At 44.1% G+C, this 16,290-nt stretch overlaps 1 protein-coding gene across 2 annotated transcripts in view; it reads left to right on the forward strand.

Moving 5' to 3' along the window:
• Window positions 1–16,290, forward strand: part of LOC127586383 (synaptosomal-associated protein 25) — a 144,248-nt gene that overhangs the window by 96,990 nt on the left and 30,968 nt on the right. For both annotated transcript variants that reach the window (XM_052044304.1, XM_052044305.1), the window contains exon 4: window positions 13,334–13,382. In XM_052044304.1, coding sequence (XP_051900264.1) covers window positions 13,334–13,382 — 49 coding nt within the window. The remainder of the gene's footprint in view (window positions 1–13,333; window positions 13,383–16,290) is intronic.

The following is a 16,290-nucleotide window of genomic DNA, read 5'->3' on the forward strand; positions in this document are numbered from 1 at the left end:
CAGAATGGAAACAGGTCCTTCTGCCCAACTGGTCCATGCCAACCAAGGTGCTCACTTAAGTTAGTCCCATTTGCCCATGTTTGGCCCGTATCCCATTAAACCTTTCTTATTCATATGCTTATCCAAGTGTCTTTTAAATGTTGTTATTGTACCTGCCTCAACTGCTTTCTCTGGCAGTTCGTTCCATATATGCACCACCCTCTGCATGAAGTTGATCCTCAGATCCTTTTTCCCCTCTCACCTTAAACCTATGCCTCTAGATTTTGGTTCCCTTTCCCTGTGTGCTACCTATATTTTCCAATGGTTACGGTGAGTTGGAACAATCGTTGTGCCTCATTGCTCTGTCCTGCTGTCCAATTTCAAAACAGACAGTTTGCTTCCAGAAGTAATTCCCAGTTCTAGTAAATGAAAAAAAATCAAGCAAATTATTCCTGTTTTCTGACATTCGCTTGTGCACTTGTATAAGATTTGCACAGGGGTGCAAGTGCTAGGTTTTCTAGCCTGCATGCCTATCCAAGAAATAGGTTTCATTATGTGCAAGTGTGCAAATGGTGAGAGCTCACTGCAGTCATACTGTTGAGTGGTTGGAAATGGTCCCATTACACTGAATGAGCAACACACAGACGGGATTTGTCAGGCTGAGTGATTACAATGGAAACAAAGTGGCTGCCTGCAGACAGTAAAGAGATGATGAAAAATATACGGTTCTTATGTGACTGCTGAAAAAAACGATTCTGAGCAGTGTCTTGTAGTCCACGTGATCCAAATGAACTGAAGTTGGTAACAGGACATCGGACAGTGAGTTATAGAGTTATACGACACAGAAACAGGCCCTTTGGCCCATATCCTTCTAAACCTTTCCTATCCATGGACCTGTCCAAATGTCTTTTAAATATTGTAACTGTACCTGCCTGTACCACTACTTCTGGCAGCTCGTTCCATACACGCACCACCCTCTGCATGAAAAATTTCACTTTCAGCTCCCCTTTAAATCTTTCCCCTCTCACTTTAAACCTATGGCCTCTAGTTTTAGATACCCTTACCTTGGGTAAAAGACTGTGACAATCTATCTTACCTATGCCCCAACAAGCAGTCTGCTGGAGGAACTCAGTGGGCCGAGCAGTATCTGTGGGAGGAAAGGAAATGTTGACGTTTCGGGTCTAAACCCTGCATCAGGAGATCCACAGATGCTGCTCAACCCACTGAGTTCCACCAGCAGATCAATGCTTGCTCCAGATTCCAGCAGCTGCAGTCTCTTGGGTCTTTATTATCTATGTCTTTCCATGAATTTATAAACTTCCGTGAGGTCATCCCTAAGCCTCCTACATTCCAAGGAAAACAGTCCCAGCCTAACCAATCTCCCCTCATAACTCAAGCCCTCCAGTCTCAGCAACATCCTTGTGAATCTTTTCTGCATCTTCTCTAGCTTAGTCACGTAATTCCTATCGTATGGCGACCAGAACTTCACACAATATTCCAAGTGAGTTCTCACCAAGAGCTGTAACATTATGTCCCAATTCTTGTACTCAGTGCCCCGTCCAATAAAGGCAGACGTGTCATATGCCTTCTTCACCACCTTGTTTGTCTGTATCGCCACTTTCAGGGAACTTCAGGTACATAGAAGCCAACGCCTATATTGCAGGTTGAGAGCTCATCTGACCTGCAATTAGAAAAAAGTAATGTCCTGGGATACATGTCCAAACATAGAAAGATATCATTCCCTCATCATTACTGGTTCATCCTCCTGGAACTGTGCTGAACAGCACTGTGAGATTGCTGTGAACACATGCACTGAAGTGATAAAGAGGTGGCACACCACCATCCTCTCAACAGAATGGGCAACAAGCACTGGCCTTAAGGTGACATCCATATCCCAGAGAATTTTGTACAGAGGGAATTGATGTACAGAGGATCTTGGGGTTCAAGTCCATAGCTCCCTGAAAGTGACCACACAAGTAGATAGGGTGGTAAGGGAGGCATATGGCATGTTTGCTTCATTGGTCGGGGCATTGAGTATAAGAGTAAGGAAGTCATGTTGCAGTTATTTAAAACTTTGGTTAAGCTACACTTGGGAGTATTGTGTGCAATTCTGATCGCCCCATTACAGGAAAGATGTGGAGGCTTTGGAATGGGTACAAAAGAGGTTTACTAGGATGCTGCCTAGATTGGAGGGTATGAGCTATAAAGAGAGGTTGGATAAACTTGTGTTGTTTTCTCTGGAGTGTCAGAGGCTGAGGAGACACTTGACAGGAGTTCATAAAATTATGAGAGGCATAGATAGGGTAGACAGTCAGAATCTTTTTCCCAGCGTAGAAATGTCAAATACTAGAGGACGTGCATTTAAGGTGAGAGGGGGAAGGTTTAAAGGAGATGTGCAGTGCAAGTTTTTTTACACAGAGAGCAGTTGGTGCGTGGAACAGGCTGCCAGGGGTGGTGGTGGAAGCAGATACAATAGTGATGTTTAAGAGGCTTTTAGATAAACACATGAATATTCAGGGTGGAAGGAGATGGATCGTGTACAGGCAGAAGAGATTTAGTTTACTTTGGCATTGTGTTCAGCACAAACATCTCGGGCTGAAGGGCTTGTTCCTGTGCTGTACTGTTCTATGTTCTATAATTCATTTTCAGATGCTAGAAATTTATAGATTTAAACTGTACTCTGGAGAATTGAGCACATTAAGTAGGTTGAGGGTGAGGTGTAGTACTGAGGCAGTGTTATACTGTCAGAGGTGACAGACTGAAGACACACAAGTGGGCATTAAGAAGCTTGGGACAGCATTTAATTGAAAGTAAGGGCTTTTGCTCTGATGTCATACTCTCTTACTGAACTAATGCAATCAAGAATAGATCAACTGTTCATCTATCTCATTACTATTCGGAGGATCTTGCTGTGTACAGAATTATTAATGTGTTTGCCTACAAGTCAATGCCCACTGCACTTCAGCCTAATGAATTAAATGTGAATCACTTTGATCACTTCTGAGAGCTGTGGAATGAAGTTAGATAATTGCAAGCTTTGCTGGATTTGCTTGTGGATTTGATATTTTATTTGTAGACAGCATTCATCTTAAGGAGCAGTGTTTTGGGCTGTCTGTCATTACTTATTCATGCCTTCCACACTTTGGACCCATTAATGAGCAGAACACCAGCAGCCAAAGAACCAGGGATATGTCTTCTCTCACCAGCAGAATTGCTCCTGTGAGTGCAATTCAAGAAATTGCTGACTGAGAAATTCTTAATTTAAATATTTAAACAAGATACTTCAAGTAAGTGAGTGCATGTGACTGCCAGTCCTTCATAACAGAATGCTACTGTATGTACAACCCAGCCATTTTCAGCGTATGTAGAAAGAACATGGACTAGGAGCAGGTCATTCAGCTGCCTGAGCCTGTTCCTCCATTCATTTAGCTCATGCCTGACTTATACACAACTCCATTTACCAACCCAGCATCCATACCCCATGATCACCAATGAAAAGTCTGAAATTTTCACACTTTCAGCCTCAATATCTTTATCGGGAGGAGTAGGGAGAGATTTTTCACTCCCTTTTGTGAAGAACTTTGTGGGCACTATTGAACAATTTAGCTTGTCTTACCTAAGAATTTAATTCCAGGAATTGGCCTCGTTAATCCACACACCACTACCTCCAGACCAGCAGTTCCTTCCTAAGGTGCGATGTCTAGAACCCCAGGTGTGACCTAACTGGTGCTTTCTGTTGCTATAGCGTTACTTGTACTCTGGCCCTCTAGATGTGAAGTGCATCATTTCACTTCTTCAATTATTTTCCAGTCTGTGACATTCTAACCATTTCTGTACACATATCCTAAATGTACCTGGGTCTCCACAGTTCTTGCTGGTTCACCATTTAGAAAATAATCATTTTAGGTCCAAAACAGATGCCACCACATTTGCTGACATTGAAATCTGTTTGCCACAGTCTTGCCTGTTACCTTGAACACCAATATCTCTGTAATTTTATGCTTCCAATGCCACCTCTCCAAGTGTCTTGGGAAAATTTGGGTTATATGGCTTTTTATCCTGTCTCTAAGTTGTTAATGTTGACCTGGAATATTTGAAGGCACGGTATTGTAGCGGTTAGCGTATCGCTTTACAGCACCAGCGAACCGGGTTCAAATCCGGCCACTGTCTGTAAGGAGTTTGTACGTTCTCCCCGTGTCTGCTTGGGTTTCCTTCAGGTGTTCTGGTTTCCTCCGACATTCCAAAGACGTATGGGTTAGGAAGTTGTGGGCATGCTATGTTGGCGCCGGAAGCGTGGCGACACTTGCGGGCTGCCCCCAGCACACTACTGTGTTTCAATATACATGTGACTAATAAAGATACCTTATCTTATCTTATCTACACTCTGTCACATCCTGCCAGTTAGACTACTTGCCTGTTACCTTTACCCCTTGTTTCTTCGCTTTTATACAGCATCTAACCAAGTCAGTAATTTGCCCTTGTTTCTATGGGATTCGTCTTCAGCCTTTTTTGACAGATCTCTGGAAGTCTACTAAATAACATACAGAGATATTCCTCTGTCCAGTACACTACAGTGACCTCTTCAAAAAGTTCAGTCCTGTTTTTCAGGTGTGGTCCTTGCTTTACAAATTTGTGATGGCTGTCAATGATCAGCTGAAGATTCTCAAAGGGTTCAGTCACTCTCTCCTCCATAATAGACTCTAGTCATTTCCCAATGAAGCTGTAAATCAGGTTAATCTTTACAAATTACAGAATCACAGAATGATTGCAGAATGGAAAGAGGTAATTTAACCTGTCAAATCTCTACCACCTCTGCATGAGAAATCCAGCCAGACCCACTCCTCCACCCTCTCCTCCTGGTCCTGTAAATTCCCTCCTTTCACGTACTTATCCAACAACTTTTTGAAAACTTCAGTTGAATTGGTCTCCACTCCCCTGGCAGTGCACTCCAGACCTTAAACACTTGCTGTGTAAAATCCCCTCGTGTAACTCCTGGTACAGACAGGGTGGTAGAACGATGAATAGGTGGCAGATGAAGTTTAACGTTGAGAAAAGGTGGGAAGAATGAGAAGAGGCCGTAAACACGAGAGGGTTTAATCCAAAAAGCGGTATAAGATATCTTTATTAGTCACATGTACATTGAAACACACAGTGAAATGCATCTTTTTTGCGTAGAGTGTTCTGGGGGCAGCCCGCAAGTGTTGCCACGCTTCCTGCACCAACATAGCATGCCCACAACTTCCTAACCTGTACATCTTTAGAATGTGGGAAGAAACCGGAGCACCCGGAGGAAACCCACACAGACACGGGGAGAACGTACAAACTCCTTACAGTCAGTGGTCAGAATTGAACCCAGGTTGCTGGTGCTGTAATAGTGTTATGCTAACCACTATGCTACTGTGCCATTAGAGACAGTGTATGTGCATACTTCATTTAGCTTTGACAAACCCATGCTGGTTTTCTCTAGTTCAATCACACCTCTCCAAGTGACTGTTAATTCATTTCCTGATTATTACTTCTAGAACATTGCCCAACACCAAGGTTAAAATGACTGGATTGGAGTTACTGGGTTCATCCCTGCATCATCGGTTTTTTTTGAACAAGGATGTAACATCTGCAATTTTCCAGTCTTCAGAGACAATCCTGGAAGATTATGGTCAGGGCCTCTGCAGTTTCCTCCTTTTATTCCCTCAGGAGCTGACTCAAACTTGATGGGCCAAATGGCCTCCTTCTGTGCCATAATGATGCTTTGGTTCTATGATTTAACTAGCACTATTATTCCTTCAAAATCGCCAACTACTCTACTATTTTAATTGCTAACTGATTTTCTATTACTCCCACCACTGATGTTCAATTAATTGGTCTGCATTTTGCTGAACTTGCAATGTAGGAATCACATTGGCCGTCTCCTCGTTTTCTTCTGCTGTTTCCCTTTTCTAATGGTCTTTCATGAATATGTAAGATTGCCTCGCTCTTCCTTCCCTTCCACGCAGGCCAGGGACTTGAGGGAATTATCCGACCTTGCTTCCATGTAATTAGTTTTACTTACCTCAGTGAGTGAAACCAAACTTCTGCCGACTGAAGATCAACCCACCTTTTATCCTCCTCCTGCCACCCATCTCCCATTCACCCAAGAGTAACAGTGGGCTGGATTGGTGCCAAGAGAGTTGGTTTTAAACAAGATATGGTGCAGCGAGCCAATGTTCTGGAAATGAAGCTTGATTCTAATTTGGCAACAGACCAGAGTCCATTATGTCCCATGGTTTATCGGGAGCCTAACTGCTCCATTATGGAAAGAGAGGAATGTATTTTAATAGGGCTCCAACAGTGCATTGACAGCCTGATGTGGTGAACTAGCTCTGTGTCATTTTCCAAGAACAAGGTGGTTCATTTCAACAGAAGCTGAAGGGATTAACACTGCAGAGAGACAAAGAATGGTCACCTAATGCAGTTTGACCATTCAGCCTGTGTATAGGATATAGGACAAAGTAGTGAAGGCAGTCTACGAGCTGAACAGTCTCAAGACTCAGTAATAAATGTGGAAGTAATAAATGGGGATAACTCGGTAACAAATGTGGATGACCCAGTAATAAATGTATCAAAGGCCATTTGGCCACTCATATTGACTGCATAGGTTTTAAGGCTTTATTTATACAGCACGGTAACAGGCCCTTCCGGCCCAATGAACCTGTGCCGCCCAATTACACCCGTGTCAACCTACTAACCTGTACATCTTTGAAATGTGGGAGGAAACTCACGCAGTCACAGGGAGAACATACAAACTCCTTACAGACAGTGGCAGGAATTGAACCACGCTGACCGCTACGCTACCGTGCCGCCCCGGTAGCTGAGTTTCTTTTGTCTAAAAATCACGACTACTTGTAACTCAGCGGAGAGCGTTTCCTAGTGTGCACGTGAGTAAACCTTTTGCATCTTGAGACCGAGCCACTAAGAGTTGACTCTGTTATTTAGCACAGTCCACACAGTTCAACAGAAGTCAGGAAAGTTGCCAGTGAAACAGAGGTGAAGTTACAGGGCACTTTAGTGGAGCAGTTAGGATGTCAGGAATCTTAAAATCAATGCACTGTCTCTCCACAGATGCTGCTCGATGCACTGAGTGTTTCCAGCATTTTCTGCTTTAATTTTGGAAACTTCCAGCATCTACAGGTTTTTTTTTCATTTAGATTGAAATCAGTGATAGTTGAGTACTTACAAATTCCCGTTTGGACACAGTATGGTGAGAGCGCTTCTTAAAACAGCAGGAAGCTATTTGCCCTATTGGGGCAATCCCATTCCCCCTCTCCTTTATTTTCCTGTTCTCCTGTAAATTATTTTCTCTGTCACATGCCTTCAACTCCCCATTAATTCTTTTACCACTTACTGACACTAAGGGGCGGTTTATAGTGGCCAATTAACCTACCACTTGATGTGCAGTGGTTGCTCAGGGTTTGGGGGTGCCCACATAGCACATGTTGGGCGGTGCCCTGGCTGAGAAGGATGAGGTGAATAGGAACTAGCAATGTTGTGGCATGAGCTTTAAACATCAGCAGAGAAGGAGCAATCTCTCCCACCTAACAGGCAATTCATCTCAGGTGCTTGACTCACTAGGGAGCTTGTAAAGTTTTCACTGTTACAAAGGATGCGAGGAATTGAAGAGTTATATTTAAATGGATTTAAGTATTTATATAAATTCCCTGGGCTGTGTGAGGCTCTGTCCTCTTTGTCTCGCACACTGCAGTTACACCACTCAGTGAAAAGGCAGGCACTAGCATTGCAGCACAGACCTGCAGTGTGACCGCAAAAATGTAGACAGTGCCATGATTCCTGCAGTGAATAGGCTGTATCATTGCCGGCGCTCAGACAACTGGCAATGTACTTTACAGAAGCAAATGCAAAACCTGTAAGTGTTGAAATAAAAATAGAAAATGCTGGAAGTCTTCATAGAATCGAACACTCGTAGAAACGTATGGCACAGTAAGAGGCTATCTGGCTCATTAAATTCATGTCAGCAAAGAAAGAGTTATTGAATCTAATGCCACTTTCCAGCCTTCAGTCTGCAGTCTTACAGATTATGGCACATCAACCAGGTACTTTTTACGTCCAGTGAAGGTTCTGCCTTCATAATCCTGATGCAGGGTTTTGACCCAAAATGTCGGCAGTTCCTTTCCCCCCCCACAGATGCTGCTCGACCCGCTGAGTTCCATCAGCAGATTGTTTGTTGCTCCAGATTCTGGCATCTGCAGTCTCTTGTGTCTTCGTAACCCTTGTCAGGAGTGAGTTCCAGATCGCTATCAAAAATTCATTTCACTTAAATGCTCTCTAAGCCTTGTAGCAATTACTTTAAATTCACATCTTTCTACTAACAGAAAAGTTATCCTTATTTTACCCCACCTCGGTCTCTCTTTATTTCATAATTATATGTAGCATAAAAGGAGCCCCTCCGGTCAATACTGACTCTCAGAGCAAGTCTTTCAAATCCATTCCTCCACTTATTTGTTTGCAATACGCTCTCCCTAATATGCCCATTAAACCTGACACGCACCTCCCTCCCACCAGTCCTGTTATCCTACTACCAACCTACACTCTGGGGGCAATTTACAGTGGCCGATTAATCCACCAACACACGTCTTTGGGATATGGGAGGAAACAGGAGCACCTGGAGGAAACTCACACTGTCACAGGGAGAATAAGCAGATTCCACACAGACGGCACCAGAGGTCAGGATCGAATCTGGGTCACTAGAGTTGTGAGGTAACACTACCTGAGACAGCACCACTTGTACACCAGAGGATGTGAGGGCAGATACATTAGGGACATTTAAGAGACTCTTAGATAGACACATGAATGATAGAGAAATGAAGGGCTATGCGGGAGGGAAGGGTTAGGTAGATATTGGAGCAGGATAAAATGTTGGCACAACATTGTGGGCCGAAGGGCCTGTACTGTGCTGTAATGTTCTATGTTCTATAATTTCAACCTCTCATTAGGTCCCAGTAGTCGAAAGGAAACAGCACTAACCTCGCCAATCATTCTCTAGGGCTTGCCACATCTTCATAAAACTCCTGTACTACCTTTCCAGTACTCCTCTCATCCCTCCTGTAGTGACCAGAACTGTAGACAAACTCCATCTGTGGCTTGACACACTTCCACTTCCAGCATGACTTCCCTCTTCCTGCGTTCCATGCCATGACCAAGTAAAGGTGAAGGATTTAAAAGGGACCTGAGGGGCAACTTCTTCACGCAGAGGGTGGTGTGTATATGGAATGAACAGCCAGAGAAAGTTGTTGAAGCAGGTACGATAACAATGTTTAAAAGACACTTGGATAAGTACATGGATAGGAGGGGTTTAGAGGATATGGGCCAAATGCGGGCTTGGTGGGTGCCATGGTCAGCATGGATGAGTTGGGCCGAAGGGCCTGTCTCCACGCTGTATTACCCTATGACTCTAAGTAAAGCAAGTATCCCATGTGCCTTTTTTAATCACATAATCTATCCACCCTGCTGCCTTCAGGGATGTTTATGTGAACTCCAAGGTCCCGTTGTTCCTCTACACCTCTCAGTGTTGAACCACTTACTGTGTATTTGCTTTGCCCTATTTGCTCTCCCTATAACCTCACACTTCTGATCTTCCGACTCTGTGGCACAGAAGGAGTCCATTTGGCCCATTAAGTCAGAGCCGGCTTTCAGATCAATCCCATCAGTCCTATTTCCCCATTTATTTCTCAGTAACCCATTCTCTCTTACACCCCATCAACCCTTCCCTAATGGACCCGCCACCCACCTACATCAAGGGCAACACGGCAGCCAAGTAAGTTACCAACCAGCACATTATTGGGAGGAAATTGGAGCATCCAGGGGAAACCCACACAGTCACAGAGAAAATATTCAAGCTCCACACGAATAGCACACAGGATCTGGCTACAATCTGGAGTTGTTGGAATGATGTGGCAGCAACATCATGCCCCCGAATGAACAATTTGCCCTGGAAGCAGACCATTGATATTTTCCTGTAGTCTACAGTTTTTACCTCACTTTAAAACATGTGGCAATTATTATATCATTTGCAAGTGTCTTAATTATGTCCCATACTTTTAAATCTAAATCATGTTACAAGTATCACATATAACAAGGGACCTTTAACTGTGAAACCTGTGTAATCCCACTGCAGCCTTTGAGCCACTCTTTACTTACATGGATAGCAAAGGTTTAGAGGGATATGGGCCAAACACAGGCATGTGGGACTAGCTCAGATAAACATAAATTGGTAAATTGTCTTATTATCATCACACGTACAATGAAAAACTTGTCTTGCATACCGTCCATACAGATCAATTCATTACAACAGTGCATCGAGGTACTACAAGGGAAAAGCAATAACAGAATGCAGAATATAATGTTACCGTTGCAGAGAAGGTGCAGTGCAGGTAGACAATGTGCAAGGTCATAATGAGGCAGATTGTGAGGTCAAGAGTCTATCTTATCGTACGAGGGAACTGTTCAATAATCTTACAGCAGTGGGATAGAAGCTGTCCTTGAGCCTGGTGGTACATGCTTTCAGGCTTTTATATCTTCTGCCTGATGGGAGGAGGGAGAAGAGAGAATGTCCGGGGTGGGTGGGATCTTTGATTATGCTGGCTGCTTTACCGAGGCAGCGAGAAGTGTAGACAAGAGTCCATGGAGGGGAGGCTGGTTTCCGTGATGTGCTGAGCTGTGTCCACAACTCTCTGCAATTTCTTGCGGTCACGGGTAGAGCCGTTACTATACCAAGTCATGGTGCATCTGGATAGGATGCTTTCTGTGGTGCATTGATAAAAATCGGTGAGGGTCAATGGGGACATTTAGCCTCCTGAGTGGCCGTGGCGTCCATGTTGGTCGGCATGGACCAGTTGGTCCAAAGAGCCTGTTTCCATGCTGTATAACTCTATGACTCTATGAATTCCTCAGACAATATTGAATACTATTTTGAATCACCTTCATAGGTCATAGGGTCATACAGCATGGAAATAGGTCCTTCGGCCTACTGAGTCCGTGCCAACCATCGAGCATCCACCTGCACTAATCTTACACAAATCCCATTTAATTCTTCCCACATTCCCATCAACTTCCCCAGAATCTGCCACTCACCTTCACACGAGGGACGATTTACAGTGCCCAAAGCTACCAACCCGCATGTCTTAGGAATGTGTGAGGAATTTGCAGAATCCAGAGGAAACCCACACAGTCACAGGGAGAACATGCAAACTCCACACAGACAGCACCGGAGGCCGGGATAGAACCTGGCAGCTATGAGGCAGCAACTCTACTCGCTGTGCTATTGTGCTGTCTAAGGCAGATGTCCACTCTTGCAATCTGCCTAGCTACAGGAGATGTATAAGGCATCTAAACATTCCTGACACGGTTTGAAAATTAGTATGCAAGACTGATTAGGTTGATTGGTCTCAGCATTGGGTAAACAATGTTTCAGTGAACTGTGCCTATATATGAAGAAGCTTTCTGTTTCAGAGAGACTTTTTTAATACAAACAAAAGTCCTCTTTCATCTGACATCCAGAAGAAAGTCGAAATGGAAAAACAAGAATGAAAGAGGCTGCTCGCTCTTAGTCAGAAGTCAATTAACTATTTAAACAGTGTTAGATTTATGTAAAGCCTTTAATGCAGTCATACATCAGAAGGGACCTCACAGGTACTTTATCTGATAAAAAATTTTCATCACTTGAATAAGTTCCCCTTTGATAAAAGGTCATCAACCCAAAATGTTAACTTTGTTTTTCTCTCCACAGATGCTGCCTGACCTCATGTGTACTTCATACATTTTATGCTTTTATTTCAGATCTCTCTCTAGAATTGCAGTATTTTACTTTCATTTCACTTTGGTTATATTTCCCTTGGTCTCTGTTACTTTTGCTTCATGTGTACTTCAGCCCTTGTCCATTATTCTTGCTGAGTTATTAACCTGATTTAGTCAGGCGGTGTTTCCTCAAAGTCATGCTTGTATTTCTTATGGTTACCTGGCTCTGGCTGTACTTTACTCAGGGCTATGTTCGCTCTGGTCTGTGTTCGTTCTGGTCTGTGTTCGCTCTGGTCTGTGTTCGCTCTGGTCTGTGTTTACTCAGTGCTGTGCAAAAAATGAGCTGCTGGAGGAACTCAGCAGGTCAGGCAGCATCTGTGGAGGGAAATGGACAGTCAACATTTTAGGGACTGAAAGAGTAGAGGGGAGATGGCCAGTATAAAGAGGTGGGGGGAGGGTTGGGGCAAGAGCTGGCAAGTGATGTGGATCCAGGTGAGGTCGGGAGATAAGTAGATGGAGGAAGTGAGGGGCGGAGATGATGTGGAGATAACAAAGAGCTGCAGATGATGGAATCTGCTAAGCAAGGAAGGTGGAGAGAAGAACGAAATGAGGGAATGGGAACAGTTGGGGGAAGGGGATAGGGCATCCAGTGAGAGGAATGTGTGGGTGACGGGCAGATGGGGTAAATGGAGGAGGGGAAAGAAACTGCGTGATAGGGAGCTGGCCAGGATGCTGCTCAACCTGCTGAGTTCCTCCAGCAGCTTGTTTTCTGCTCCAGATTCCAGCATCTGTGGTCTCTTGTGTCTCCATTTTACTACATGCTGCGTTTCCTCTACTATGTGTTTACCGTGCATAGAGCCGTTTTAATCTGGTAGTACCCTGCAAGTACCATCTTCGGCACTCTTCAGTAAGTCTACAGGAGAAGATCCAAAAGCTAACATGTAGATTGGGTCAAGGCAGGATCTACTCATAGAGCCTGCAGGGAGGCTGTTAAATCAAATCTCTGAAATGAAATCATTCTACAGGAGCTCTGAGGTAACACCATAACATGAAATGCATTATTGCAGCTTCATTTTCATACATGTTCCTTCCAAAGTCTACACATTAATATTGTAAATTAAAATACATAAATTGAATAAAATTGTCACTTCTCATCTAGTTCCAAGGATCCGGCGCTTCCCAGTGTGGTATAATTAGATCAGAATTAGTGTAACTGTGACTATATTTCAAGAAGACATTACTGGTGAGAACGACCTTGCTGTATCCTAATGTTCTGAACAGCTTTAATTTCTATCCAGAATCGAATTTGTACAGAGCATGTCAATGCAGTGGGATAGTGATGACTGAGATAATCTTCCACTGCTAATGCATATACTGTATGTAGTTGGTTTAACTCCTGCTGCTGATCTGTGACGTCCCAGGACATGTTGTCTACATGTTTATCAGGGATCTACTGAACCGGATGATGAAAGGGATTGGACTACTGATTTATAGACCAGTTTGGTTTCCTATTCAATTGATTCCCATTCCGCCACTCACATTCTTTTTTTCTTCTCACCTCAAACAGAGCAAAGATGCCGGGATCAGGACTCTGGTCATGCTGGACGAACAAGGAGGTGAGTGAATTTGAGAGAGATACTACATATCAGGGTAGAGAAAACTGATGAGGAGACCAAGTTAAAAAGTGCCCATCTTAGCAATGCTTAGACCAAAAGGTTTATTCCATGTGATAAAACTCAAGTGGAGAACACAGTTTCATCAGTTAGTTCAGAGGTTAAATGAACCTTCCTGATGGTACCAAGCCATGCGAATGAAATGGTTGGTTTCAGTCCCAAGCCTATGCTGATTTAGTTCAGAGCAGATAGGGTAGACACTGCAAATACTTATTTCTCTGCACCCCTGAACCATGGAAGGAATCAGCCAGAGATCCCCCTGCTGATTGCTAGGCACTGAATGTTCAGCTGTGCCTGCATCCAAGTCAGACAGCCTTCTCTCTCTCTCTCTCTCCCTCTCTCTCCCTCTCTCTCCCTCTCTCTCCCCCCCTCTCCCTCCCTCTCCCTCCCTCTCTCCCTCTCTCTCCCTCTCTCTCCCCCCCTCTCCCCCCCTCTCCCTCCCTCTCCCTCTCTCTCCCTCTCTCTCCCTCTCTCTCCCTCTCTCTCCCTCTCTCTCCCTCTCTCTCCCTCTCTCTCCCTCTCTCTCCCTCTCTCTCCCTCTCTCTCCCTCTCTCTCCCTCTCTCTCCCTCTCTCTCCCTCTCTCTCCCCTCTCTCCCCCTCTCTCCCCCTCTCTCCCCCTCTCTCCCCCTCTCTCCCCCTCTCTCCCCCTCTCTCCCCCTCTCTCCCTCTCTCTCCCTCTCTCTCCCTCGCACACACACACATGCACACAAACACATATGAAGAATGGACACTTGGGCAAGGTACTGAAGATGAGGGGGAGAAGGTGGAGGCCACACAAAGGCTTCAGCTGCATAGAAGGCAAATCATACCAAACTACTTGTAGGACCACTTCAGCCTACTAAACAGACCTATTGAGATTAGGATCATAAACAATCTTCCTGCTCATCAAAAAACGGAAGTAATTTATTAAGAATTTTGCAATTTATCCAAACCTTTTTGGGGAGAGTAATATTTTGAAATGGTAACTAAAGGAATTAGAGAAAAGCTGAAGACAGTTAATGCCTCAACCAAAAGTCCAGTAGCGATCACAAATCCTCTATGCCCAAGAATCCAGTAACAGTGAGATCACCAAAACTCAACCCTTAGGTTATCTATTCCTTAGCCATTTAATTGCTGCTTCCTCCAACTGTAATTTCCTCCTAACCATGATGTTGCTGAGCCCCAAATCACCATTTCCCCAGCGTGTGATTAGTGGATAACCAATTCCTCCCCAACTATGCTGTCAATCAATTCTCAAACCATGTGATCATCAGTCTCCAACCATGTGATCACCTGTCCAAGCCATATGATCACCAATTCTCCAGCCATAAACACGGGCATCCCATTGGATAAAACCCACAATTCAATTTAGATCCCTCCCTAAATAGGTTTTGATTAAGACAAGATAATAATTTTGACAGATAAGTTGGCTGAGAAGTAGATTTGGTCCAAGTGTAGAATCCTCTTTGTATTTCCATCACCTTACCACTCCATAATATTATAGCAAGGAATATAGGATCTATAATTAAAAAGTGAGCATTTACAGGCTGTGAGAAAAGCACTGGAAGGTAGAACTAATTCATAGAATGATACAGCACAGAAACAGGACCTTGGCTCACTTTGTCCATGCTGACTGTGATGCCTTTCTACACTAATCGCACTTGCCTACATTACACCTATCGATGCCTCACCTATCCAAGTACCTATCCAAATGCCTTTTAAACATTGTAATTGTATCTGCCTCCACCACCTCCTACGGTAGCTCGTTCCTGGGTGAGCAACAGTTAACTGGCCATTTAGCTCACACATGAGTGGTGGGTATGTAGAACGAGCTGCCAGAGGAGATGGCAAAAGCGGATACAATTACAATGTTTAAAAGACATTTAATCAGGTATACAGATAGGAAAGGTTAGAGGGCCAAATGCAAGCAGATGGGACTAGCTTTGGGTAGACATCTTGGTCAGCATGGACGTTTTAGGCCAAAGGGCCTGTTTCAATGCTATATAACTCTATATCCAAGAGATTGGCACCATAGTCCAATGTATAACTCATCTGGCATCGATTCTTCCAAACAATTTCACTCAGGGCTGGTGTAGAATTGGAAAGACATTATACTGGTTCAGTAAATCAAGGTGATTTTTTTTAACCATTGTGGCTGTAGGCTTTGGTATAAACCTCCTCTTGATGGCAGGAGAAAGCAAGGGGCTAAATATCAGAATCCTGCACCTCCGTCTATTCCTCCCCTTCTAAGTAGCAATCTGGCCTCTGACAAGACACCTACAAATTCATGTTACAATCCATTGATATCGTGCCACCTTTAACTAGAAGTGTGAGAAAGACCTGACCTATCAATCAGGTAAGGATGAAAGATCTGGTCCCTATCATTCTCCCACCCACAATACCCCACTGCCCCACCATCTATCCTCACCTCGCCATGATTTCCAATCCAGTCCCAATCACCAACCTCCTTCAGAACACCTCCTGCCCAGCTAAACCACCACACTGGCCCCACTGCTCAATCTCTGCACTAACCCTAACCTTCAGCCTCCCACTTGCAGCCCCTGTACTCAGTTACATGCTCAACTTTCATTCAGGACTCCTTTCCACTTGTTCTTCCTCCCATCTGTTGGTCAGGCACTTGAAGGTGCCCCATCAGTATCTCAACACTATTCCCTTAAAATTAACACTATACCCATGCCTTGATCCTGTCAGGTTCTTTACCCACTTATGTGCTTTCGCTACACTATCCAACCCTCCATCAGTATCAGGATCCTAGAATCATACAGCACAAGAACAAGCCCATTATGCCTGTGTTGGATCATTGTTTGATATATCCAATTAATCCCACTCTACCATTCTTTCCCCATAAGC

The sequence above is a fragment of the Pristis pectinata genome, chromosome 35 (assembly GCF_009764475.1).
Source record: "Pristis pectinata isolate sPriPec2 chromosome 35, sPriPec2.1.pri, whole genome shotgun sequence".
NCBI lineage: Eukaryota > Metazoa > Chordata > Chondrichthyes > Rhinopristiformes > Pristidae > Pristis > Pristis pectinata.